The sequence below is a fragment of the Lichenostomus cassidix genome, chromosome 1Aa, assembly GCF_008360975.1.
Source record: "Lichenostomus cassidix isolate B80296 chromosome 1Aa, HeHo_3.0, whole genome shotgun sequence".
Lineage (NCBI taxonomy): Eukaryota > Metazoa > Chordata > Aves > Passeriformes > Meliphagidae > Lichenostomus > Lichenostomus cassidix.
Genome location: NC_139480.1, coordinates 14150624 through 14178602, shown reverse-complemented (window position 1 = coordinate 14178602; position 27979 = coordinate 14150624). Strand labels below are relative to the sequence as shown.

At 37.2% G+C, this 27979-nt stretch overlaps 1 protein-coding gene across 4 annotated transcripts in view; it reads left to right on the top strand.

Annotated features, from left to right (window-relative positions):
- Positions 1-811: 811 nt before the first annotated feature.
- LRRK2 (leucine rich repeat kinase 2) overlaps positions 812-27979 on the top strand; it is a 61517-nt gene continuing 34349 nt past the window's right edge. Inside the window, exons 1-18 of one of the 4 annotated variants that reach the window (XM_085041136.1) lie at positions 812-1238; positions 1332-1417; positions 5665-5771; positions 9081-9169; positions 9582-9716; positions 11356-11490; positions 14277-14408; positions 16854-16973; positions 18101-18225; positions 18757-18836; positions 19578-19684; positions 21317-21446; positions 22008-22132; positions 23769-23902; positions 25486-25630; positions 25912-26051; positions 27424-27552; positions 27638-27808. In XM_085041136.1, coding sequence (XP_084897262.1) covers positions 1079-1238; positions 1332-1417; positions 5665-5771; positions 9081-9169; positions 9582-9716; positions 11356-11490; positions 14277-14408; positions 16854-16973; positions 18101-18225; positions 18757-18836; positions 19578-19684; positions 21317-21446; positions 22008-22132; positions 23769-23902; positions 25486-25630; positions 25912-26051; positions 27424-27552; positions 27638-27808 — 2250 coding nt within the window. In that variant the 5' untranslated portion in view covers positions 812-1078. The other 3 variants (XM_085041152.1, XM_085041144.1, XM_085041157.1) reach the window with 3 other exon arrangements.

Genomic DNA, 27979 nt, shown 5'->3' with positions numbered 1-27979 from the left:
GGACGGTTTCTTAATTTTTGCCAACATAAGTAGAAAGAAGAGGAAACATTAACTCAGGATCAAGCTGTCTAGGTGAGTAATCTACAATTGCAGCAAATAATTTACTGAAGGAGCTACAAGTGATCCAGGACTGCCAGCCAGCTGTCCACAGCAAGATGGAACAAGCAGGGAGTCTGCAACCACACAACATTTGCTATCAATGTAGGTAGAAGGTACACGGTGTGGATTTCACACATCTGTGCTTTCAGGCAAAAGTAATGCAGTGGGAGCCACAAAGGACTGTGGTGGGTTGACCATGGCTGGACACCAGCTTCCCAGCAAAGTCACTCTGTAACTCGTCTCCTCATCTGGAGGAGGGAAAGAAAAAGTAACAGGAGGCTCACGGGTCAAGGTAAGGACAAGGAGAGATCACCCACCAATCACCATCACAGGCAAAACAGACTCCACTGGGGGAAATTAGCTTATCGCCAAACAAATTAGAGTAGGGCAATTAGAGATGGAAATGAAGTCTCGAAGCACCTTCACCTCACCCCTCCCTTCTTCCAAGGCTCAACTCCACACCCTTCCACAGGGTGCAGCCCTTCAAGAAACAGACTGCCTCACTGTGGGTATCCCACAGGGTCACAAATCCTGGTTCCTAAAGCTCATCCAGCCCTTAAATCAAAGTCACCCACTGCACCCCGCCGCCTGGCCGGACGATTTTATGGTGTAGAGGCAGCGCGGGGCGGCCCCGGGTCCGGCTCGCAGCTCTATTGGGCAGCTGTTTCGTCACTCACTGTGAGGGGAGCTGCCCGCGGGTCTGCTCTGTCTGCCGGGCGCTTGCGCGACTCCCGCGGGCGTTTCCCGGGGCTCAGCGGGGCCGCCCGCCCGCGGGGGCCGATCCTCGGCCGTGTCCATGGAGCAGCGCCGTGGGAGGGGCCGGAGGCCGCGGCCGGGGCGGCTCGGCAGGGCTGGGTGACGGCGGCCGGGCGGCGGCACTGCGGGGCTGCAGCAGCGGGGCAGGCCCGCACCGTCCGGCCCAGCTCTGCCCGAGTCCCGCCGAGCGGCGGATGGGCACTGAGAGGGCAGCGGCTCGGCCATGGCCAGCGGCGGCCCCGAGGAGGGGGAAGCTGTGGCGGGGGAGGAACAAGCCCTGAGGAAGCTGGTCGTCCGGCTCCAAAACGTCCAGGAGAGGAAGCGGCTGGACACGCTGGTGCAGACCCTGAGCGACCTGCTGGAGCTGACGGCCCGGCAGAGCGGTGAGCGCCCTGCCCTGCCCTGCCCTGCCCTGCCCTGCCCTGTCCCGCCCGCCGCTGGTCGCTAACATGGTCTCTGTCTCTGTCCCCCCACAGCTCCCCGGCTCTTCAGCGGCAAAAACGTGCACGTTCCCCTGCTGCTGGTGGTGGATCTGTACCCGGGAGCGGCGGGAGTGCAGCAGGTCAGGGGCCGGGCAGGGCAGGGCCGGGGCCGCTTCCCCTGCTCCGGCTGCGCTCCGCGGGATGAGCCAGCGCGGCCCTGCCCGGGATAAAAGTTCTTGTTCGGCTTGTTGATTTCTCCTTAACTTGCGGTCTCCTCCTAACTTAACTCTCCGCCTCATGAAGGGCTCTGATCTGTAGAAGGGCGCTGTCACCGCTGGCGTTTAAAGGGACCAAGCGTTCCAGCTTTTTGCAGACGCCGCTGCTGCGTCTCTTGTTTTTATCGACAGAAGGAGGCAAAATAGAAAATAGAAATTAAGCAATGTGAATGCTGTGCAATGTAGGGTTCTAAATTGCCAACAGTGTTTTCTAGTGTAATTTTGACGTGTCCATATTGAATTTTGCCATGGTTAGACAAAATTGAGAAAAGCAGAATTTTCCGATATGGATTCATACGTACGTAACGCTGTCCCTGAGAGTTGTGCTAGCACAGTTTTTTTTTAAGGAAGGGGGGAATATTTTAACTAAGAGTAGGTTCTACAATTTAAAGTTCTACCTGCCTGCTCCTGTAATTTAGCATTGGCCCATTTGGACTAGGTGTGGCACTTGCACAATTTGATGTTGTATTTATGGTACAGCTGCCAGACTTGTCATACGAAACAGCTCTTTCCTGGCAGGCATATATTAAATTTCTGACTATGCTATGCGTAGAGGATGTTTATAAGCTCCAGATTTCTGTGCAACTCATTTGATTTTTTTTTTTTAATTATTAAGTCCATTTATACGGTTACAGTATTTTTTGCATGTTTTGGGGTTTTTTTTTAAATTCAGGTGGAAGGCAAAACATGAATTATGTTGCAAACGCCTCTTAAATAGTAACATATTTTAGGGGGTTGGGAGGGGGTTGTGTACTAGACCTTAGCTAGTGGTCAAAAGCCCAAAATTCAGATTAAGCATAACTTTGTATTTCTGGAGGGATTAATCTGAAATAACAGTGATCTCAGGTTTTCTTTGAAGACTAAATTTGTACAGTGTCTGAAGGTTTTGCTTATTTTACTCTTGGTTTGTCAGGTTGTTGACAAATACAGGAAGATGAATCAGCAGTTATTTTCAAGAAAGAGCATATTACATATATAATGGTTTATAAAACCTCTGCCCAGAAGTTTAAACTAGGAAGTAAAGCATCAGTCACAACAAGAAGTATGGTGTGAAATGATAACACGAGACTCAGAATTGCATAAGAAAGATAGTTATTAATTTTCATTTTAATTCTGTTAAAATATCTCACTCTAATGCAGAATTTTAAAATTCATTTTAGTCTTCTACCTGCCTACATTTGCAGTCATGCAGTGTTTCAGTTTAGAAGTTCTGGACCTCTGCATTACTATGTTGTGTTGGAGTGGGAAATTCATAGCCAGTACAAAGCACAAATCCCATTCCTCATAAAATGTCTTAGGCAGCTCTTCTTTCACATTCAGTTCTGATGTTTACAAACTTTCACACTGTGTAAGTAGAACTCTCTTCTTGCTTCATTCACTGCTATTTGCATGTAGTCTTTGTGAATAAACAATTCTCACTTTACAGCAGTGGTGAAGTAATGAGGTCTTGATTTCAGTGCAGTCTCTTTGCACTATGAATGATTTTTTATTGAATAAATAATTAATCAATCAGCCTCCTTTTACTCTTGACATTGTGAAAAAATTGACTCACATAACAGAATAAACACAGTCAGAGACATACCTGAAGTGAGAATTTTCTTTACCTCCCCTCCTTAACTGGTTACAAAGCATTGGGTTGTGCTGCTGTTCCACTGACTTGTACAGGGTAAATTTGCCTAGTAGATCAATATTGCAAGTATTAGCCCAAGTCAGACTGCATAAACCCTGCAGAAGCTCCTTCAGAAGTAGGAAGGTACTGGTGTGGAAAGCCTGTAGTGCCTGGAAGTAAAATTGATTAAGTAAATGTGGTAGTTTTCTGCAGTTACTCTGACAATGACTGGAGATGCTTAGAAACTCCAGAGCAAAATATGAGTCCACTTGACTAAAGAGCAGACCTTTATTATCTCGTGTTGATGGTGTGACCTAATGTAACATAAATTAATTGCATACTAGAAATGAAAAGGGTCTGATTTAAAAATAATGAGTTTCTGTGCTGCTACCAACTGTTTCTGTGTGCAGGGACCTGTTTAAGTGTTTATTAGGATATCTTTCTTTGCTTTATTTCCCTTCCCTGTAACCTTTAGGATTTCTATTATTTAAAAGACCCTTGCTTTCTTACATCATTATTGAACAGCTAATAAGCTCTCTATTATCGCAGATTGTGATTTTAATATTGTAAAACAGAGCACATATCAGCCGGTCAGATGTTTCCGTTGGTCTTCTCTGGATCCACAGTTTGATAAATGTTTGTCAATATTTGGAGGCCTAACAATCCAAATAAAAGTGTTTAATGGGAATATAAAATTCATCAGAAACAGTTAATACAGAAAGAAATTTTCTAAAGTCAATCAGCAAGTTCTCACCAGATTCTAAATTTTTTAAGAACGGTTGGGATGTTCTTGTAAAGTGGTACTTCTAAAATGAAATCTTTTCTAAGAAATAAACAGTTTATCAATTAATAGTCATCTCTACAATGTTTCTGAAATTTGTACCTGATCGACTGTCACTGATAAACTGTTTTGCTTGGAATGTGGAAAATCAGGGAATTGCGTATCCTCATCTTGAAGAGGACTTATGGTTGCTGAGACTATTCATTGTACCTGCACTTAGGACTCAGTTACACAGACCAGCCTGAATGTCCATAGTAAATTATTTGTAGTCTCATGCAGGGCAAGCCAGCTTGCTATCCAAGGAAGAGAAGCACATGGAAATTGGCTCATGGTCAGACTCAGTCTGCAGACATTAAGGTCGTAACTGGCTTAAAACATTTGGCTCTGCAAATCTAAACTGAAACAGAAACAAAAGTACTGCAAATAGGGGCTATGCTCACACTACAACCAAGTATGTGAAGGACAACAGCAGAATTCCAGTCCCCAGGGAGCTACATCACCTTTTGCACACACTACAGAGCTGTCAGGAAAGCTGTCTAGATTCAAGCCTATGCCGTTCCTGTGGGTGACTCTACACTACCAGCCTTGTAATTCTCTGTCTCTACTCTTACAGATTGCAGGGTTAGGGTTCATGCACTTTATACGAACTTTGCTGTTAAACTCTTTGGAGGTAGCTATTTACATTCCTGTTGTTGGCTGTCCCATCTTGACCTCTTTGCTTTACGTAACTCTTCTGTGAAAAAGTGATCCAGTTGCACATAAAGTCTTTTCAACATTTTATCTTATCTTGACTCTATTCTTAAAGCACACAGGCCTGCATCCACCTTTTTATTTACTTATATGCTCAAGGAAACTTATATGCCTTGTTTTAATTCCTTTTAATAAAATCTACTTCATCTTGACTTTTGACATTTCACAGTTCACTACTTTTCTTTCCATACAGTGGGGTTTTCTTTTATCAGTTGATTCTTTTGAATTTTGCTTACTGCTTCCTCACTGCACCCATTCAAACATATCAGCCTGTAAACATTCATAAGAGAGCAGATTTCTCCAACACAGAAGATGAAAGAGGAACATTTTTAGGTTTTGGTGTTATTTACAGATGTTTAAATTGGCATAGGATGGAACAGGTAGTCATTAGGAACAAATACACTTGGTTTGTCTTTCATTCCTCATTATCTCAAAATTCCACTTCCTTTGTTACATTTTGAAAACACACAATACTGAGGGTTGATAGCAAGAATATGGTAAATTTTTATGTATCTCACCCCAATTTAAAACGTTGAACACCTTTAAAAAGGCTATACTTTGTCCTTAAAATTTGCAATTAAAAGGCAAGTTCTTATGGAAACACACATTCTTCAATGAAGGTGGACCTGTACTAGTGCAGGGGTTTTCCCTGGCCCATGATGACATACTACGGGTCACATCGTATGTTTCTGTCTATCAGAATCTCATTTAACAGTGTGCCCTTTATCCTCAAGCAGTGCTGAAGCAGATTGAGTGATGTGTTCCTACAAGCAATGCATTCAGAATCATTAGCATATGTTTTACCTCCATTGTTTTACTTTTCATGCCATTTGTCTTGTGTTAATTAATTTCCCTTACTGATTTAGCTAGGTAACAGAACAGCTGTCTTGCAAAAGGCAAGGATATTAGAAGACAATGTTGAAGTTCTAAGCATAATATCTATTCTAAAATAGCTGCACTTTTGTTTTACAGATGGGCTGGTCACTTCTTTGTAAATTATTAGAAATTTGTCCAAGTACTCTACAAAGCATAGCTCCTAAGGATGTTGGGAAGGACTGGGAAGTGCTGGGTGTTCACCAGTAAGTATTTTGTATGCAAAGAGTCTACCAGAATGCTTGGTCATTTTGGCAGCATATGTATGCAATGAAATATATAAAGTTAGTACATCAGCTTTTTTGTGGATTTCTTCAGCCTGCAGAATGTGACACACAAACAAGGATCTTATCTGTGTATATAAATACCTGATGCAGAAAGTAAAGGAAATTGAGCCAGGCCTTTCTTAGTGACACTTAGTGACAGGACGAGAAGCAATGGGCCTTAATTAAAATATAGAAAATTCCACTTACACATAAAAAAAAAATGCCGAGCAACCTTTTTGACAGATGCAGTATTACGTGGATATTTGTGTGTGTACATTCAAACGCGAGCTATTATATGCACAAGCCTGAAGTAGTGTAAATCAGGAAGGGGCGATTTTGTCACACCTAATATTGCGTTAAATATAAGTATTTATATTGATCACTTCAACTACCTGTGAAGCCAGTCAATTACCTTCAGAAGGGATGGTTTGTCCCATCTTTTTAGTAAGAGGAGCAAATTGTGATTTGGACTTGCTCAACTCTGTCCATCAGCTGTCAAGGGAAGCCTAAGCAAGTGTTTTCTGGGTGTCTGCGGTTAGATGGGATGAACACCTACATAGTTTGGCTGAATAGTTGCCCAATAGCATAAATGCTAATTGCAGATGTAGGCATGATACACATGGGGGTTGGTTTGGGGTCTTGGTGTGGTGTTCTGTCTCTTGGACAGATTTCTGCCTTCAGGGCTGATAATGACAGCAACAGCCACAACCTTATAACCTTGAGAATCTGCCTCCATATCCTCATCACACCCTTCCTTGGAAAGGGTGCTATTGAAAGATAACATGAACATGCATTTTGATTTTGTGGGGGCTTTTTATTTGTTTTATAGTGGCTAGAATACATGGTCACTCGGGAAATGAACTCCCTTGAAAGATGTGTTGACAGTTTTTGCTGGAAAGCAAAAGGGATTTGGATTGCTTTTCATGAACAAGAAATAATTGAGTTGAAGCTGCACATGCTAGTTACAATTTCTTTGGCAGCTTAAAAGCTTGTTAATTGACTGAAGGTTGTTCTGAGAGCTGGAGATACTGCTGTTCATTCTCAGGTCCCAGAAAAATTACTTTCTGGAGACTGATCTTTCCCACAGCCTCCTCAGCACCCACACAGCGTGTGCAGTTAACAAAGCATCCTTTTCAAACTGAAACTTCACTAAAGATCTGGTGATAGCATTGCTGTACATGATTCCTTCTCAGTACCAATATTTTAGCCAACTGTGTATCCCTGTCTGACATGTTGACAGTTTTCCTTGCTGTGGAGAGACTCGGTGAGGGAGTGGGCTCAGGCATTTCTGTCTGTGCCAAAGACAGAGCAAGCCAGCTCAATTATATCTCATGTTCCTTGTGCATGGATTGGACTAGAATTGCAGTGAATCAACACCCTAATGAACACTTGCTGTTTACAGCAAAGCAGGAAACAGTTACAATAGAGAAGAAAGGTCATTTTTTGGCAAGAGATTTTCCCTTCTGTGTGTGTTACTATTTTAGCAGAATAAGAATCTTAAGCTAGAAAAAACATTTCTTTTGTCTCTCAGCTATGATCCAACTTGACTACACTGTAGTCATGTTTACAAATGGCAGTTTGCTATTGATGTAGTGTTCTTGACAGACAGTGTGATAAATAATTAAATAGTTGCTATCACTGTGAAGAGAAAGAGGATTTCCTTCCGTGTATTTGCATTCTTTCTACGAGTTTAAAGAGACTTCGTGAGATATTTTGTAATCTCTTATGTTAAACTCTGTTACAGCAGAAGTGGTTTAGAAAGTTTTACATCCTCCTTCTTGGTTATATTTGAAATGGGAGGATATATGGGAGAGAATTTTCTAAAGGCAAAGGATGTTATGCCTCCCATCAGATTTTGACTCTTGTGCCTACTTTGGTCATCATAACTACAACACCAGTGCTACATTAGAGAAGAGAGAAACTAGCAACATCGTAGTGTGAAGGGAAAACAGTGATTATAAATTTATAAATTCAGACTTCAGGAAGACAAAAGACATCATTGCCAGAACTGGGGGATGAAACTTTTAAGTGCTGCTTATATTTTTCAAGACAGGTAAAGAATATTAACCAAATAGTAAATATTATTAACTACTTTTTTTTAATATTATTAACTATTATTTAATATTACTATTATTAACTATTATTTAATATTATTAATTATTAATTAATATTATTTATTTATAATAAATATAAATATTAAATAATATTAACTAAAGTATCACAAACTACTGCCTGATCCATTTTTATTACATATTATATATACGAAGATTCACGTTGGAAGATTGTTAAAATTGCAGAGTCAAGCTCTCTAAAATAATGAAAAGTAAAAAAAAAGGAAGTTTCTTTAGTTGATTTTTATGTGTGTGTATAAATCTGTACATTTTGGGTTTTAATTACAGCCCCTCCCTTTTGAGATATGCTTCATTCAGTGTGAAATCAATGCTTTTAAAATTTTATCTATTGAAGAGGTGTTACAGATTTAGTCACTATTTTACAGATAGCAGTTTGAGTAAAATATGTTAAAAATATCAACTGATTTTTAAGTGCCCAATTTTATACTCAACCTGAATTTTGCACTACTTGGCATTGTTTGGCTCTTGCTATTTAACAAGTCAACTTTGGTTGGCTTTGATGCAGCCTTTCAGAGGTTAATGTTCATGGGTCTCAAGCTGGGCTTGAGAAAGTAAGGAGTGTGCAACTGGCAGTCTAGGAAATGTTTGTTTTTAGTGATTTGTCCAGCATCATGTATGTGCTGTATGGCTGAAACTTAGATAGGGTAAAGTTCATCAAGATGCTGTTCAAGTTCTTCAGCTGGGAAACTGCTGCTTCTCTTCCACCAAACCCTTGGTTGTTCACTGTAACTGAACTCTTGCTGCAAGCAGAGCAGTGCTGTGCTGTCCACACTCTGTGGTTCTCCACAGCCCAGTGCTCTGGAGAGTAACCAGCTCCTGAGTGACCCTGCAGCATTAATTTGTGTAAATAACTAAAAATTAAAGTAAATTGGATAAATTATACATCTGTATTTTAATGAAGTATGATTGTAGTTAAAATTCCAATATTACTTTGTTAATAACTTAAAAAAACATAAACTGAAATAATTTTTTTAATGTATTGAGCTGCTTTAAGGTTTTGCTGATTTCTGTAACTATTTCCGTTTTCAAAGTAAATGTTTAATAAAAAGTTGTGTATGTTAATACATCTTTAGCTATAACTCTCTTTTCCCTTTTTTTTTTCATTTTTAATTTTTAGGCAGATTCTTAAAATGCTTACAGTCCACAAAGGAAATATAAATCTTTCAATAATAGGACTGAAAGCATTAAATCTACTCCTCATGTCAGGTATTGTGTGTTTTACTTTCCTACTTCATCTAAGCCTTTCAAACACAGAACTGCTATAAAATGTGTGATTGTAGACATGGTAGACTGGATTTTTCTCTGTTTTACTCCACGAAGTCACTTGTCATTTGTACTTGTACACAAACTAGTAAGAGTACTATTTTAAATGTTTTTTCCCAGGTAGCTATGAACTGTCTTTTTGGCAGTAAAGTTTTAGAACATCAGTTCTATTGTAAAATGCTACCTTAAGAAAGAACTTTGTCATGGGTTATACAAAGCTGGATTTGAACTGTCAGAGTAAATTTTAGGGAATTGTTTAAGGAATATAAATATTGAAGAATTTTGGACTTTACGGTGTTTCAATGAAAATGTTCAGAAATAATCAGTGCAACATGTAATCTCTTCTGCTATTCAGACATAATTGCTTTCCTGCTCTTGGAAGAAGAGGTGGATGTGTTTTCCTTGGTATTTAATGCCATGCACACCTTCCCTAAAAATGAAGAGATCCAACAACATGGATGTAAAGCATTACACAAACTTTTTGAGAAAGGTATTTTTATCTTGTAGTTTATTATGTTAGAAAAATTTATAGATTGTCAGAGATGGCAGATGTTTATTTAAATGCAGTAAATGATTTTTTGCATTGCAGATTGATTTGTGTATTATGCCTGTTCTTTAAATGAGTTAGCACAAAACAGACTTTCCAAGAAATGTCACAAATTTTCTAAATTAGAGCAATGAATATGACATCTTTAAAAAAATCAAAATATCCCTTCATTTCTAACTCCAGAATTAACTGAAAAATAATTTTAACGTTGGTCAGTAACTGGAAAAAAGAATAGTGACATTTGATTTTATGTCTCAAAAACAGGATTGTGTATTTAAAGACTGGTAAATTTTAGCAATGTGAGCAGTTCTAAAATCAAGCAAAATTTTTGTACCTCAGAAAAATACTTGGTTCTGCTTTTTACTCTGAGAATGCTGAAAGGTGACCATGTGTCCATATGATATTCCTGTTTATTCTGAATAATGAAGTCACCATGTATTATATTTTTGCAGAAGTATCAGGAACTGTGCATGTTGTGGCCAGAAGTTCCCTTGTTGTAGTCCCTTTGCTTGGAATTTAGCTTCTTGATTCAAAATAAATACTGAGAAATGCTGTCACTCTGCTGTATTGCTTTGCTTCAAAGATAGACTCCAGTTCTTCAGGTTGGTGCTTTTCAGCACCATTTTACTTTGGGTTTTTTAAGTCTTTCTCCCACGTGTGCTTGGAATTATCTTCTCTGTTCCTTCCCCTCTTCCACTGTCACTAAATAGTTTTGTCTTGCTGTATTTTCTCTTCAATCTCCGCAAAAGTCTAAACTTCCTACATTTTCTGTGCATGTTTTTTGTAAGTGCTAGATTTTCACAGGTCTGGCTCAAGGTGAAGACCCGCATACCTTCTTCTTGATGGCAGCATCAATATAAGAATTTCCTAGGCTGCTCCTGCCTGGTTTTTTCTGCCTCTGAGCCACCTTGTCAGTTTTGGTTATGTGGATGTTTGCTTACCCTTTTCTTGAACCAGATTCAGAAAATTATTCTGCTTGTGAAATTTAAAAGGTGTTGTTTCTCAGCTGGGGTCAGTTCCCTTATCTGGTTCATTGCACAGCCACACAGTTATGTCAGTTTGAATAACAGGGGCCAGGAATGGAAAAACCTTAAGCCGTTAAGGTAAGATATAATTAAAGCATGGCTGTAGTCTTTATGAAAAGAAGTCCGTTATTAAAAAAAAAAAAAGAAAAATTAAATAAAATCACAGAGTATGCAAAATGGCATTCTGCATTTTTTTTTCATTGTATGTTTAGCTTTCCCCTCATTTATTTACTGTCTTGGTTTGGACTATGTGAAGTTTGTTCTGTGAAAAAGGGTAAAAAACTTCAAAATACTGATTCACAAGGTAGCATTTAAAAGTCAGAACTCAATTACATAAAGTATAGGCTAGAAAAAGGTGTTTATAAAGTAGCTCAGTTTTTAGTTAAAGAAGCCATAATCACGAAGGATGGTGTGTATGAAGAGTAATTTCTGTGAAATATTGAAAATAAATATAACTTAATAAAAAGGAAGTTGATAAAAAGTTATCTTTTTTTATGATGTACAAGGATAAGAATTATTTCCTCAAAACATACTGTATCTCTTGCCTTTCAATTTAGTTCCAGAAGAGCAGCTGGCTGAATTTGTTGAAAGCAAAGATCATATGATCATACTGAAAGTATTTAAAGAGTTTCCAGAGAAAGAAGAGGTGATTCTTCCTGCACTTTATTCATTACATTCCTTAGCTGGTCCACGTAAGTGCATTATTAGAATTTATTTTCAATTCCTTATATCTCATAATGTGCATCAGCTCATGCTTTCTGTGACTGTAAAAGTACTCTTTGTGTGTTTGCGAAAAATCAGTGAGGACTGGTTGGGAGTTGCCAGACAAATCACCTTCCTATTTTCTTTGGGAAATACCTTTTTTTTTCCTTTTTTTTTTTAATGGGATATTTTTAACATATTTAACCATTAAAACAGAAATGTCTCCTCAATAACAGAAAAATACTTTCTTCTGCTTGGAGTAAGTGGTAACAAAGATTCTTATCATTGTTTAGGGACTGAAGTTCAAGACCCTGTCCTGTTGTCCTTAAAACTTGAAAAATAAGATATATTTATTGACTAAATAGATCTTCACTGAATTTGGGTAGCAGGTAAAGAACATTCTTGGCAAAGTCGGTTCCACAAAGGGAAAACTGCCCCTACAAATTCTGTGGCCAGGCCTAGGAAAAGAAATCTGAGCTCAGGCAGCCACTCCGATCATTCAGAGGTGTGTGCAATAATGAGCATTGGTAGCATTGTGCTCATGGTAGTCTTACAGTGTCCTCAGGTGTTGTGCAGTAAGACTGGCAGAAATCATCTTGTTATCTCTTGTCTTCTGATAACAGCAGTCCCTGTTCTATGCAAAATCAGATCCTGAGAAATGTGTTTGATGATTTGTGTCAATTTGTTGACAGCAGTTTGATCATGTTGACACAGAGGCAGCTTTTGTCAGTTTCCTGCTGACAAATTTTGGGAAACATAGGGCCGAGTTCTGCTCTCCATGTCTCTCATGAGGTGCATAATTCTGACCTCCTGTAAAAGTGTTTACTTACAAAGCCATGCTCATGCATCCTGTCTGGTTCTATAGGAACCATGCTGGCCCCATATATGGCCAGTAAGCAAGAACTAGACTGGAGTGTCTCACATTTCATCAGACTCCAAGCTATCTAGTTCCTGTTTCTCAAACTTCTTGCTGTTCAGTTTGTGTTTTAAAGTTTAGTATTCCTTGAGTCAGAAATAATTTTACACTAGCCCAGAAGTTACTGCTGTTTTCTAGGGAAGAGGATGCCAGATTTTAAGTGTTTTCAAAACCGTAAATACTTATATGAAGTGTAACAAGAGAAGGGCATGAAAAAGACCTGCACTAAAGAAGGTATTTAATACTCTCAAGCCAGAGAAACAGAGACTAGTTGCACATAAATGTGCAAATCTGGTATTCAGCCTCTTGTTTTGTGACATCCCAAAAGAATTCAGTGAAATATATTCCTTTAAGGCCACCATGGAGAAGATAGTTCAGTGTAAGTACACACTGTAACTTACCTAGTAGTAAAATGTCTCCCCATACCCTGAAGTTCAAGTCTCTATTCCAAATGAGTACCTCACTGTGCCTTCTGTCATTAATACATGTTTGGATTTTTTTCTGGCCCACGTCATAAGAAATTGTAGGATAAGGGTATATTCCAATGCTGTACATGAAATCTTAAATCTCAGTAGTATTTGTGGCATGAGAAAAATGCTTGGTTGCTGACTGTTCTCCAAAGTGGAGTGATGGATCACATCATCTAAATAGCAGGCATAGGGAGCCAGCCAGGCTTGTCCTCTGTTTAATGGGGAGAAACAGTCACCTCAAGAGGAAATTTACCTAACCCTAAACCAGATGTCTGTTACAGCTGGGATGAATCACCATACAGAGTGCTCAGATCTCTTAGTAAACTGTTGAGACAACCTAGATGACCAAGTTTTGGTGGTTAAGATTAAATAAGATCTGTTCCATCTCTTTTTCTCTAATTTATTCTGGGAAACGGTGACTCCCTGCAGATATGCCATTGCTTGGATCTTACAGGATTTCAATATGAAATTCATTAGGCCTTCTCTGTAGTGTTTAGTTTTGGAATCTCCTGACTATTTTGTTATATTCAAAAGTATCACTTTTGAAATCATAACTTACTGTGGAGTGATGCAATACTGTCTTGTGGCATATGTATAGTTGAGAATGATGTGATTAATTGCTGTCATATCAAAGCATTGTGAAAGGTACCTTCCTTCACTATCAAACAGAAAAGCATCCCACTCGGAACTTGCTTTTTCCTCTGGTAGGTTATCATTATTTAATATTTAGAGGTGTATTATTTTGAAGATTTGCTGCTCTTTTAAAAATGCTAATTATCTTTAATAATACGCTTGTGAATATTTCTCTTAGGTTGTATCCAGGGAAGCCAAGCTGTTGAAAGAACAATTAAGAAAATTTATAGACCTCAGCAGAGTAATGCTAACTCCCTTGGTGTCAGTGACAGTACACCATTTCATTCATTTGGGTCAGGATTTTGGCCAAGATTCTTTGGTTCATACTCTGTTTTATACCCTGTTTAGAAATACTGTGAATTGTGTACTTGATCACAGTCATGTTAGAAACACAATTTATAAGATTGTTTTAGTATTTATAAAACAGTTTGTCCACCTTTAGGAAAATAATTACCTAAGATTACTTTGGGAGGAGGTTTCTGCTACATGACCTGATACAGAATAAAAGAAAACCATAAATGTTAATCTGAACTTTAAATTTAATGAATAATTTCCAAGTGTTCATAGTCATTAATGTCTTTTATGGCCACATCAAGAAATGAAGCCACCTTTTGTTCAAGATGCAAGGCACAAACTGAAATCTAGTCACAGTTTTCTAGTTAAATCTATATAACTAAAGTCTGAATTATAATCCAGTCAACTTCCCCCCCCCCCCCCACCCTTAAGAAGCCGGTTTTGTTTCTGTTTCTTTCTTTAGCCAGCAATGTTGAAGTGCTCATGTCTGGAAATGTTCGCTGCTACAATGTTATAGTGGAAATTATGAAGAGTTTCCCCAAGAGTGAAACAGTTCAGGAAGTGAGTTGCTGTTTGTTGCACAAGCTTACATTGGGTAAGTTCACAAAGTTGTTTATAGTCAGTTTATTCAGACTATGTAAGAGCTGCAGTTAAGTGGCAGCGTTACAGGCAACAACTGCTATTCCAGTTGCTCCTCGGGGTGGTGCAGAGATCCTTTTGCCTAAGGATTTAAACATACTGAGGTAACCCTGGCTACAGTCAGTATGGTGTCCTTGTGTGTTAAATATGAGTAGCAATGAGAAGCTGCCATAAAATACTCAAGTTAGGGTGAAGTAATGAGACAAAAAATGGTGAGAAGCACAATATGAGAATGGGAAATCAGTGGGTCCAATTCTGTACAAAGTTACTATGGAAAAGAAGAAAATTACTTATTTCAGTTTTTGAAGTTCCATTGTGGAATGTATGGGAAACAAGTGGTGCTACAGAATTAGTTGAAAAGTATTCTCTAAAACTCTAGTTTTCCTCCTTACAATGCATTATCTTCAGAGACCTGTGCTGCATTCCTGACAGTGATGGTGCCTGTCCTGGGGCCCCTCTGTGCTGCAGCAGTGAATCAATCACTAGGTTTTGGGCTAACATGGGCTTCTGTCACATCAGAAGAAATTATGACAGTGGCAAAAGTTGTGCTTCTTAGCATCTCTGTTCTCACACTTGTGGCCATAATAAACCCATTTAAGCAATTGCCAAGAACCACATAATAGGAAGTTCAAATGAAAATAAAAACGTTTTTCCCCCTGCTGCATACAAACGCACTGTGAGCAGCTGCCTGAGCAGCCCTCACTCCATGGCTGGTTCTTCTTCATCAAGAGTTAGACTTCCCAATTTTTGCAGGTGGTGGCGTGAAGCTGCTGCAGATGCTGGAACCTCCATAATTAAGTTGGTCCCATCTTTTCACCACCTGTTTCCACTTCTTCGTGCAGATATTGTAGAAAATACAGATCAGGCTTGAGTGCGACCCAGAGCAATTTCCTGTTCCCCTTTAGAAAGCCAGATATGATTTTCGAGAAAATGTGATGGCTGCCGGGGTGGTAATTGCAAGTCTTTTTGGCAAGAGGTGATGCTAACCTTGAATGGTTTGCTGTACAAGGCTAACTGAAGATAGGCAGGGAAACTAAGCACTTGTGGGGACACAGCAACTTGGTTGATATGCCTTGATCTTGCCCAAAGTGCAACCAGCCCAGTTTCAATCAGATGTTTGCCGTGTGTTTATGCTGACCAACAAAAAGATTGGCAGAAAAGCAGCCACAAGATTTATTTCTTCTTTGAGACCTTCATCTTAATAAAGAGCCATTGTAGGAGAGTTATGGAAGAGGTGTTCACAGCTCCATACAGGTATGGAAATAGATGTGAAATTGCTAGGTGCTCCTGGAAATAATCTGGAAGATTTCCATATATATAGCCAGTGTTGCTTCCCAGATTATTTTGATGGACTCTGTCTTCCTAAACCCATGTTAATTGGCAGTGAAATGGTAAAGTCAGCATCTACTAGCTTCCAAAATCACCGTCATGCATTCTTGCTAATCTGGTAATGACTATCCTAGATACCTACTAGATTTGACTGTCTTTGGAACTTTAACTGGCTGATACTTGTTTGGCCAGCAACAAACCTAACAGAATTACTCATCATATAGCCTAAGATTATTAGTTTTTTTAGGTAAGTAATACATTTACACAAATGTACTTTTTCCATTAAAATACATTAAGAAACAGCAATGCTGATCTAACATGACCACACTACTGACTTTCACATTGCTACTCTGATTCTCATTTTTTCTAATCAAGATTTAAACAAAATTGAATATCAAAATAGGAACTATTGCTATCAAATCATATTTGAGTGAGTGTTGCTCTATTATTTTATGCATGATACAGCTTTTTACAACAAACAAGGAAGTTACTTGAATTTGCTTGCTTTTTAGAGTGCCTTATATTCAACCCATAATGTAAGACACTGTACAGCTGATAATAATTGTTATGCTTTAAATATATTTATCATCAAAAGGTAGTGCTTTCTTGTATTCTGGAAGGTATCTATTCCATATTTATAGTGCTGGCCTTAATCTATGTAATGAGAAGGGCAAAAGCAGAGAGTAAATCAGGGTTAAATTACTTGCATCATAGGATAAATCAAATAATTGCAGGAATTCAGGACCAGAATTGTGTTTGCTTCCTGGCAGGAAGTCTGCAAGTGATACACCAACTGTATTTTTCTTATTTTGATGACAGTGCATGTTTCATTTTGCATTAAACCCCTGTCTTCTGTAAAAAAAGAATAAAAAAGCCCACAAAGAATGTAGATCCTAACTGTTTTTTATCCTTAACCTCTTCCTTCCACAAATAAAATGTTATGTCAAGCCCTGTATAAGAAAACAAATGTTTGCTACAAAGTTTGTGCATTGTGTGCCAAGAAGTTTATGTTAAATGCATGTAAAGCTCTAGATATGTGTTTACATTAATTTGATATCTTATCTATTTTCAGGAAATTTTTTCAATATCCTTGTATTACATAAGGTTCCAGAAGTTATTGTGAAGGCTGTTACAACATACCCTGAAAATGCAAAGTTACAAGCTGCAGCTCTAAGTTGTTTATCCCTTCTAAGTGAGTAAATCTCTATCTACTTCCTAATGTTTTCCTTATAGTAATTTCCTGTAATAATTTGAAACTCCATTTCTTTAACACAAAAGCCTCAGGCAGGATAGCTTCAACAAAGTTGGATTTCCAACTTGATTACAGTTTGCTGTTTCACTATGATAAGGCGGTGTTCGTATCATATGCCCAACATCTGCACCATGTTCAGAGCTGGTAAGTTACGTTGACAGGTCTGAACAGAGCAAACTGTTTATTTGCAGACAAATTTTGGATAATCCCTACTTAACATAAAGTCTCCAGTGATAACAACACTGATTTGATGTTGTGTTTGCCAGGTATGGCAGTACTTGTATTGTGACAGTTGATAGCAACACAAAATCAATGCTTGTGCTTAAATTCTGAAATCAATTAAAAGATTTAAACTTTTCCTTGAGTACAGTTCAGACAGAAATTAATTCGCTTGTGGCAAAAAGCTAACAATCTGATCCTCTTTGTCTTTGAGTAATTGTTCCATATAAAAGTCAGTAGAAATGCTATTTAAGAGTCCCCAAAATAGCAAAGATTAGAAATCAGTCCACATTCCATTATGCCTCTGATATTATGCTCAGGGTTGGTATCTTTTTTCTTCCCTTAATTGCTGAAAAATCACAGGTATAAAATGATATATTTCAAAGTCTTTTGCACTTTATGGCATCAGATATTTCTCTCTTAGAAACTGCAATTTGCATTTTGTTTTTTAACGCCATTGCTTCAGAGTGTAGGTGGCTCTGTAATGAGTGGTTCCGTGCAAATGATTCGCAGTTATATTTTGTGTCTGTAGTACTCCGTATGTAAATACACAGCAAAAAGAGGTACATGCAGGTCTTTTCAGAGCCAAAGCCTGGACTGATCTGTGACTGTGTGACTCATTTACTACACTATGTATAAGTTTTATACTCCCTTTATAATCTTTAAATTTTTTTTCAAATCTGTCATAGAATTTATGTCAGAAGACTTCTCCCTTTCCCAGAAAAGGCTTATCTTCCCTCTGATTTTTACACATCACCAGTGTGAGTGCCTCCATGACCACAGAAGGTTAAGACATAGGTGTTTTGTTTTCACAGTAAGAATTTATTGTAAATATTTTATATTTCAAGCTGAAACAATATTCTTAAACCGGGACTTGGAGGAAAGAAAAGAAGAGGAGGAGGAAGAAAAATTATGCTGGTTGGAAGCATGTTACAGAGCATTAGAACTGCACCGAAAAAATACAGATGTGCTGGTGAGAATTTCTGGATTGTGGGAATATGGAAAGACTGTATTATGTGTTGAATAAAATGTTGAGCAACATGCTTTTCTCGTATGTCCTCAGGCAAAAAAAAAGTGCCTTAAGGTCTGGATTAGATTTAGAATAAATCTTGCCTTTCTTATCTTTGTTCATCTCAAGAGGTTTTAGTTATTTCTTTGGATAAAATGTAAGTAGTTGAAGCTTGTTACCTGAAACTTTGGCCATGAAAAGATTGTTTTTTACATATCTCCTCTGTATCCAACAGCCAAACAAAGGCCCATCAGCAGAAGAATTAATCTTAGCCTAAAATAGATACCAAAATGTTAATCAAACAATGAGACTGTCACATGTTTGTAACTTGGGCTGTGAAAAAATGTGACAGTGTACATTTTGTTCTATTTCTACATAAAGTACCTTGTACCTCTTTTGTGGACTGAAAAGCAGTCAAACTATCTAATTTTTTCATATATTTTTAATCTTCTAAAGGTATATTTTCATAATCTTTTTGTCTTTGTTTATGTTTAGGAGGCTGCATGCTGGGCTTTGAAAAATCTGTTTCTGTATCAACGCAACCTTCATGAGAAGATTGGAGATGGAGATAATCAGTCAGTGTTGTCTTAAACTGGATTTTTTGGAAATGAAAAAAATGAGGCCTGTTATTAGACTATTTGATATTTCATTTTTCAGTTCTTTCAGTTTTATAATATATGATGAAATACATGATGATCGACCACACCTGGTTCCTAAGTGTGCTAACCTTGACTCAGGAAAATCGGAAGTGTTTTAATAAAGGGTCAGAACACAGACTACTAGAGCTGATTTTTACAGTTCATTAGGGATTTTTTCTTCAGTTGCAACAAGAGTAAGGAATGTAAGATTTGATAAAACAGACAAGATTTAGGTGTCTAGCATGTAAGGGGTGTGGAAAAGAAGTGCTCGTGTTCCTACAGATCAAATGAAAAGCCATTGTAGAGAGAATGCTGCCTCTTCAGGGAGAATCGAGGCATGGCTAAGGCACAGATTTCCATTTTACTTAAGCTATTTCTCAGAATTCCTTAAAATTTTAGTCACTCTGTTTTTGAAAGCCTGTTTGTACTCCTTTCTGGACCTCAGTTCACTTGAAAACCGTGGTTCCCAGGGAATTCAGTGAGATTCAGTCTAGACAAAATTGCACAGGTTACAAAGGGTTTTCTGTCAGCTGTTGCTCTGGAAACATATTAGAAACCAAGAGCAATCATCTGAAATTTTTGTTATTTCACATAATACCTTTTTAGGAAACTGAATTGCAGTTATGAAGTAGCTGTTGTAATACAATCAATGTGCAGTGATTTGTTTCTCTCTGAAAGGTTCCCAATAGACCGAGCAGTGATGCTGTCCATGCTGATGCACTCCTCTTCAAAAGAAGTGTTTCAGGCAGCTGCTAGTACCTTGGCAATTTTGTCACAACAAAATGGTAAGGGGCTTCGATTACCTTTACTTTCTCATTCAGCAGAAAGTTATTGCAAAAGTAATGAAAAGAATTTAGTGTACTGTTGAATGAATTCAATAACTCCATGTGATTAGAATATTACCCTGTTGTAACAAGTAGGATGTTTATTCCTTGCTTTGAAAAAGTTGGCTACTATTAAAAAATATGTGGAAATAAAGAGCTCTCTGCCAGTGTATGTGTTGCAATCGCTACTTTTGGAGCAGGAGACATGAAAAGAGTGTGCTCTCTTTGTATGCTTGTTTAAATATTTATCACATGTTTGAATTTCGTCAATAGCAGCATTTGTTGAAGAATCACATGAATAAGGAATACAGCCCAACAAATACTACTTTCTTGCTTAACAAAGATTTGAGCACTCCTGTTGACATCAGTGGATCAAATTGTGTAGAAAGTTAAGCATGTGCATGACAGTTTTCAAGATTACTTTACTCCTGATCATGTCCCTAACATGGTTTCCTAACTTTTTTCAATTTGCAGACCCCCTCAAAATTTTTCAGTGGAGATGTGGACCCCTGAGTAGAGTATTTAAGCCTACTGACAGTTGGCCTGCTTTTGTTAGATAACTTTCACAGAATCCTTTGAAATGGTTATGGACCTCAAGTGGTTTGCAGACTGCACATTGAAAACCACTGGCTAGATAGGAAGAAAAAGGCCTATCAGTTAATTACCATTCCCTAGGTGAGAAAGTATTGCTTTATTGAGCCATCCAAGTACATAAAACCTAACACAGAAAAGGTTTTATAATTGTTTATGAGATCAATATGTATCTATACTGAGAAATAGATCTCATAAATGTATGCATACTGCTGTCATATACCAGGTGCTTTCATAACATGACACTGACAAGTGGCCTCTGATTCCTTTTGGAAATCTAAGGCAAGTTTTTCTTCTTTTTTTTAATTACTGTTCTTTTTTTTTCCCCTGCCTAAATGAATTGGCTTACAGCAGAAATTATAGACAAAGAAGCTTAGTAAAACATTCTGGCACAATACAATATTGCTTGAACTAACCATCTGAAATGGATATACTGAACTGAGAATAACAAAATGTGCTGGTACTTACTATGATAATTTTTATAGTGTTCTGATTTGTATTAGTTACAGTTATGGCTACAACATATGCTTGGATATTTGAATTCACAAAAAATTAATTAACAAAGTAAACAGAATGAATAAATATAATTTCTTTTTTGAAGTTTCATTATGGAAATTAAAGGGGTTTTTTTAAGTTTTAAGTTCTAGCTTTCCTACATGATCACAGAGTGCAATTACAAGGAAAATGTTAAGGAATAAAAATTTCTGAAAATATAAGTAAGACTATACGTTCTTCTTCCCATATGTTAACTTTACATAAATCAAAATAGCAGATGGATAGAAACTTATTAGAGAGTCAGAAATTATAATGTGTTTGATTAAGCTATTAAAACAGAAGTCAGCTTCAGCTCAAATTGTTTCACATTCCAATTTATGCTATTATATCTGTTTGGTGAGGTGAAAACATTGAAAAAAAAAAAAGGAGGGAAAAAAGTTGTTTTTGAGAACTATACAAAAAAAGAGAAATATTTACTTATAGGATGCTTGTTATTTTGTGTTTTAGTAAATATTAGGAAGACACTTTTGGCAAAAGGCATACATATGAATGTTTTGGATATAATGAGAAAACATCCACATTCTCCAGAAGTGGTTGAAAGTGCCTGCAGGATTCTGAATCATGTTTTTGAAGGAAGGTAATAAAGTTAGAAATGCATGTCCACTTCCAAGGTGAAGTGTTGTGTGATTGTGTGCTGTAAGTCATTACATTTAAATTGTTGACTGATAGTAAGATTGACTACAGACTGACAGCCCTGTTTAAGACTTGGAGTTTTGTAAGCCCTGTAGTCAAATGCTGAGGTGGGTGTGTGCAGGGAGCTGCATGTTCTTTCCTTCGTGGTTCTTGTGCAGTGAGATTTAAATAGACAAATCCCTGGGTGGTCTTCCTTCCTGTTAGCCACACTGAATTCCACTGAGAGATAAGAAATTTCCCACAAAATTACCTCTGATTATTAACATATTATTTGGTAATATTAATTTTGTGTTGGTGTTGGCTAGGATGGAATTATTTACATAGACTGAATTGATGGAATGGCATGAAAATAATTTGCTATGATGAAGAAAAGTACCACAGTTTAATTTATGTTTCAGATTTATAATGTCCTAAAGGGTTATCACACTGTGTTAATTAAGGAAGCAAATACATATAAAATTTAGAAATGCATTTTTTTTATTTATTTAATAAGCAATATTTTCAGTTTCCCTCATCTGGATGTAATGACAGTAGCAGTATCAGAAGTTGTAAAAGCCATGAGGAAACATGAAAAATCACTCTCTGTACAACTGGAAGCACTTCGAGTCCTTTTACACTTCATGATGCCTGGTAAGTCATCCAAGAGCATGCACCAAGTCAGAGAATAGAATCAGATAGCTGGGTTTTAGTCTTTCTTATCTAATGAGACAGCCTATGATGAGACTTGAAAAAATTATTGCAGTTCTGTACATTGTAGAGAACAGCTGTAAATCTTTACGAACATACAAGATGGGAGAAAATATTTGAGGTATTGAAAGTAACAGACAAAAATTATCACTGCTGATTTCCCCTTGATTTCATCAGTGAAGAGTTAGCTCCATTTCTTCTAAGGAATTCAGGGAATGAGTGGGGAGCTATCACTGTGATGGTGGCTTTCGTCATCAATCCCTTTAAGTGAGAGCAAACCATGATAATGACATGAACATTATTGTACCACAAAATGCAGGTGTTTTGATAATATCTCTTGGAAGGAACATAAAAACTGGACAGTGATCTTTATATCTAAAGACACAAAATGTAGAATTATATACTACTTTCTATCAAAAAGGAGAAGTCAAACTGACTAGTTTAAAAATTTCTTTGCAAAAAACCCCCTTTTTATCTGCAATCCAGAGCAGGGAAAAGTGTTCTTTGTTAGTTTTATGCCTTTAGCAGAATTTGGAAAACCTTTTAACTCTTTTTATCAGTGCACTGCTATATATCCTGATATTTTCCTCTGATACTAACTGTAAGAGTACAGCAATGGGGTACTGAATTTTTTGGGGGGAACAACTTTTTGCAAGTATCTCTCAGCAGTTTTAGTTGAACATTTACAAAACCAATAACTCTGAAAATAGTAACATGGCTAATATGCTGACTGATTGCAGGTTTTCAGTTTCCTTCTATTATTTGAATTATAATCCTAATACTTTCCTCTTTTTTCAATGAACAGCAGGATTAAGACTTGATACATGTATTCTAACATGGAGGCAAGGCACTTTGCTTGCCAGTATCCTGGAAGTGAGGCCCTTCTAAAGTGTAATCAAACAGAGAGTGTGCCAACTGGATGTTGGAACTTGCAGGTTAATTAGGGAATAAAAAAGTAATTCATGGGAAAAATAGTAATCACAACAAATACAAATGCTGAAGTGATTTTGAAAGGATCTCTTGGTACTTTGTGTAGTGTCACTTGACTGCAAGTGCCAAAAACTACAAGAAAGGTAAATCTGAAAGACCTTTCTCTGTTTTTTCATATGTGCTTAAATTCCACTTAATGTCATATGTGTGTAAAATTTGTCCTATGATGTGCTACCAAGTGAGCAAGAGCAAATAGTTTGTAGTTTCTCTATAGTGTCTCCTTACCAGAAGGAAGAGAAATTCTAAAGTAAGTATCAGGAACACCAGGAAACTCCATAGCTCAAAAAAGTAATATATTGCAATGTACCTTAGAGCAAATTCTTTGGCACGATTTTGTATTTTCATAGTAGGCAGTGAGCAAATATGTGATGAAATTTTCCTTTCAAACAAAATGTACTCACATTACAGTGCAAATCTGGAGAGACTCCAGCCTCTGCAATACAGTGTTCTGGAAATACCATAAGATCTGAAATATACTTTCTGAGTTACATCTCAGTGTTCATTTGATTGTTAGATTTTATTATTGGGTTAATGGTGGGTAGAATATGAAATCTGCTGTTCTGAGGAAGGCTGTTTTCTGTTGTTGCAGATACAAAGAATGAACACCAGAATGGTTCTTCCAGAGATGTGGGAGATGCTGCTTTTGCACTTACAGTAAAAGTCATTAAAAGCCAGTGTCTGTTGGAGGGAACTCACTCATTGGTGCTTAATGCTTTAAACAGGGTATGGTTAAAGCTTTATTCTGATGTATTTTGTCATTATTTTACACTTACAATGGTGAATCATTTGTAAGTTTTAATGCTACACTGATTTTCCTATTGATGTGATAGAATAAATCTTAACTCAGAAGCTTTATTAATCTTTTGGGGTTTCCTCTTACTTTCTTTTCTGGAGTGTATTAGATGATTCTTTTTACAGTAACTCCAAAGGATATTTATTTTTACAAAGCTAATTTTTTTTTTCAAGTATTCAGTTTATTGATGATTTATATTTTTTAAACATTCTAGTGTATACATGAAAAGTGTCTTCATACCTGCACTTCAGCCATGCATAGAACTGAGTGGACAACTCAGTTGTCTCCATTCTTTTCACTGTTCAACTTTTTCCAGCCTCTGTAAAACAGAATGATCACAGTGCCTTGAAGGAAAAGCGGAAAAATGAAAGGCTGAGGCAGACTCAGTTTATGCAAAGGAAACACTGGGAACTTTGCACAGCAAATTAACCTTAAATCCTAGTGATCAGAAATGTTAAACTTCATAGCCTTCAGAAGAGTCCAGTCTCTACAATGTTTTCAAGTTTCACATGATCACAATCAAAATGTAGCAATTCTTACTTTTTTAGAAGTCTGTCTCAGGAACTTTAATCTTGCCAAACAGATTCAGTCAAGGAAATTTATGTCTCTTACATTTATTACAGAAGTCAGAGCAAGTAATGTATCAGTGAAATATTTCTACAGTGTCTTAAATAGGAGTTAACAAAGGAGGTAAAATAATTTTTGCTTCAGAAGGTCTTCAGTATTTTGTGATCATCTTGATTGCATTTTCCAATGCAGCTGGTTTGTGGTTTGGGGCACTACGACATCAGCCAGAAGGGCTAGAAATTGACACATTTAATTAAAAACTAGAGACAGAATGAGGAGGAAGATGGACATGACTCCACTGAAATAATTTTGCAGATTTGCAAGTCACTGTGATGGCCATGACACTCTTAGATCAAGGCCTCTTCTAGGCTTCCTCCATCTAAAAGTGGGGGAAAATTGAGAAAAAATTACCACAAATAACCTGTTGAATTTCCAAGTAACTGAACAAAAATTTTAAAATATTGATGAGGAGTGGTAATAGGTATGATGCTTCTTGTAATATTTTTTCAGTTGCCAGTATGTTCATCACTTATTCCAGTTCCCAAAAAAAACCCCCAAAAAACCAAAAAAACCTCACATTTTTTTTCCTTTCTAACCACAAAGGTAGTACATTTTCTCCCTCTGCTTGACCTAGAAAAAGAGTGTAAACTTGTCAATGAGAATTTGAAGAAAAAAGATCCCATTCTTCATCACAAAAGTAGCTAGGGAATAGATTCAGAATCAAAGGTGAAAACCTGGGGAAATTATGAGTAGCTGAAACTGATGGTTGATAAGGAAGTATTTTTGAAATTGTGATTGTTGTTACATATTGTCACATCAACTGTAATTTCACATACTGAAGAACGACAGTCACTCGTTACAGAACAGCTTTAAGAACAAGCAACTCTTCTGTTGCCATTTTAAGCAGAACAATCTTAATGTGATTTTATCTTCCTCTCTCCATTAGTTTATTGGAAATCCTAGCATTCAGAAGTGTGGACTAAAACTTCTTGGTTCTGTAGCTGAGTGCACTGGTGCACTAGAAATTTTAACCCAGCAAGGAGCTACTGACACTGTGCTTCACACCCTACAGATGTATCCAGATGAACAAGGTAGGGAAGGTGTTTTGTCAGTAGAATGAGAATGACATGGAAGGAGGGTCTGTAACAGATCTCTTGCTCTCTTTAGTGCTGGATGCTATGGAGATTGCATGGCAAGAAAAGGCTGTAGTGCTGCATAGTCCTGAGATTCACCCACATTGTAGTTATGCCTGGCCCTATAATAGCTTGTGCAAAAACTTTCTGGAATGTTGCTAAAAGACTACTTAAATCATGGGTTTATTCCACTTGGAATATCTGAATTAGTGTCTGAATAAGATTTATTTTTCTTCTAGACATACAGTGTTTGGGTTTGAGTCTTCTGCGCTCTTTGATTACAAGAAAGAGTTTGTGTATTGCAACTATGCACGTCCTGTCAGCAGTTCTGGTTTCTACTCTGCGACGGTTTAAAGAAGTCACTGAAATCCAGATGCATGTATGTGTCATTTCTATGTACAAAGATGAAAATAAAACTCAAAACCTTAGAAAATTATTTTAGTGTAGTTATATTTGAAATATAAATCTGTATTTTACTTACTTCATTTTGATTTTATTGAAATTACTAGATTACTATAAACCTTTGTGATTAAACTGAGACATTTGCCATAGAGATGGTTTTCTTGGGGGCATATATTCAATCCAGAATATGTAAGCATAGTTTAAGTGTTTATCTAAAACTTCTGAGATCAACAAACTAAAGCAAATTTCTCAGTCGTGGTCCACTGTTCTGTCAATCTGTAAGCATTTCATGAAGTAACCATCATTATAGCATTTATTGCCCTTCTTTGAGAAGTCCTTGAAGATAACTTAGTTCCCAGCCTTGTTGCCAGGAATAAACTTAGTGTAGGAATGCTGTATTTAAGAAAGGATATTACTGCAATGCTGTCAGACTTTGGACCCACATCTGTACATGGAAGGAGAGTTCTTTATCTGTAAACACACATTTAGTCCTTGTGTGAAAGTTCTGTTTCCTCTGCTTTAGAAGTTTTCCCTGTTAGTTACCAGTTTCATTTTACTAGCAGAATAGATCTTGCCTGTGACATCAGCTTTCTGTGAGAAAAGACTATTCTTCTATATATTTCTATATTTCTCTTTCAGATGAATATGAAAATATCACATGTGCAGCCTCCCTTCTTTGCTGCTGTTTTCCCCGCAACCTTTCCATATTTAGCTTAGCAACCAATATAGAAAGAAATAAAAATAATGTGCTGGGAGAAGGAAGTTACTTTTAGTGATTTAGTTTCAATTAGTTTTGGACAAAGAGTCCATAGTTTACCCAGTTCACCCTTCTAGGTGAACTTTACTTGCAGAGTCATGGGGTAATTTTGTATTTCTTCTTAGTTTTTAGATATACCTGTTAGTTTTTTGTATAGTCTGTGTGTTCTTTTCAAATTCAGGGATTACAGAGCAGCATACTGGAACACGGGATGTATCTTCATTCCATATGCTTAGATGGAGATTGTTTCCTCTTTTCATTTTCAGGAAATCACAAGTACATTTGTCACTGCCAGGCAGGATGTTGTCAGATATTATGGTGCATATTTGACTTTCCAAAGTGTCGGTTAATACATGTTTAAGTGGGTCAGCTAAACAAGCGTGAAACTACACCTATATAAACACAGAGACACCTGCTATTTTTGCCTTCTCTCCCAAACTTCTCCTATTTGTGAACTATTGCATATTTAAGAATAAGACAAAAAAAATAAAGCATTAATTTTCTGGTTGATACTTGATTTTGTTGCATGACCTGTTTAAAAGTGACCCTTTTTAATGTTGTACTTCTTTCAATGTTCTCATTGTGTTCTTAGGGCTTTCATGCAATCTTGGCAATTCTTGATTTGTCTCCTTGTTTTGCAAAGCTGCTGGTAAATGAATCATTTGACACAGTCATTTTCTACCAGATGTCTATGTGTTTCACTGACCAGCGTGATCGACAGGTATAATCTTTCTTTGACAATACCACAGCTGAAAAATGTTGGTGATTTTTTTGTCCTAACTTTTATTGTTTGTCTTCCCATTCAGTTTCAAAGCCTGTGTTGTAAATGTTTTGCCAAAATAGCTGAAAATGATGATTTAAAAAATATGATGCTGGAAAAAGCATGTATGGAGTACAATAGTATTATGGCTGAATGTTTACTTCTACTGGGAGCTGATATTAATAAGAAGACAAAGACAAACTCTTTGATCTATCAGGTAATATGTGGAAATATGTATATCATTTTGTTGCTTAAAAATTTGTGCTTTTGGGTTCCTTTCTGCTGTCATGTAAATATTTATTTGGCAGAACACAGAGAATTGACAGACTGCTCCAACATGTCCACAAGTGCTTCTTGCTAAATGTGGTTACCTTTAAAAAAAAATTTT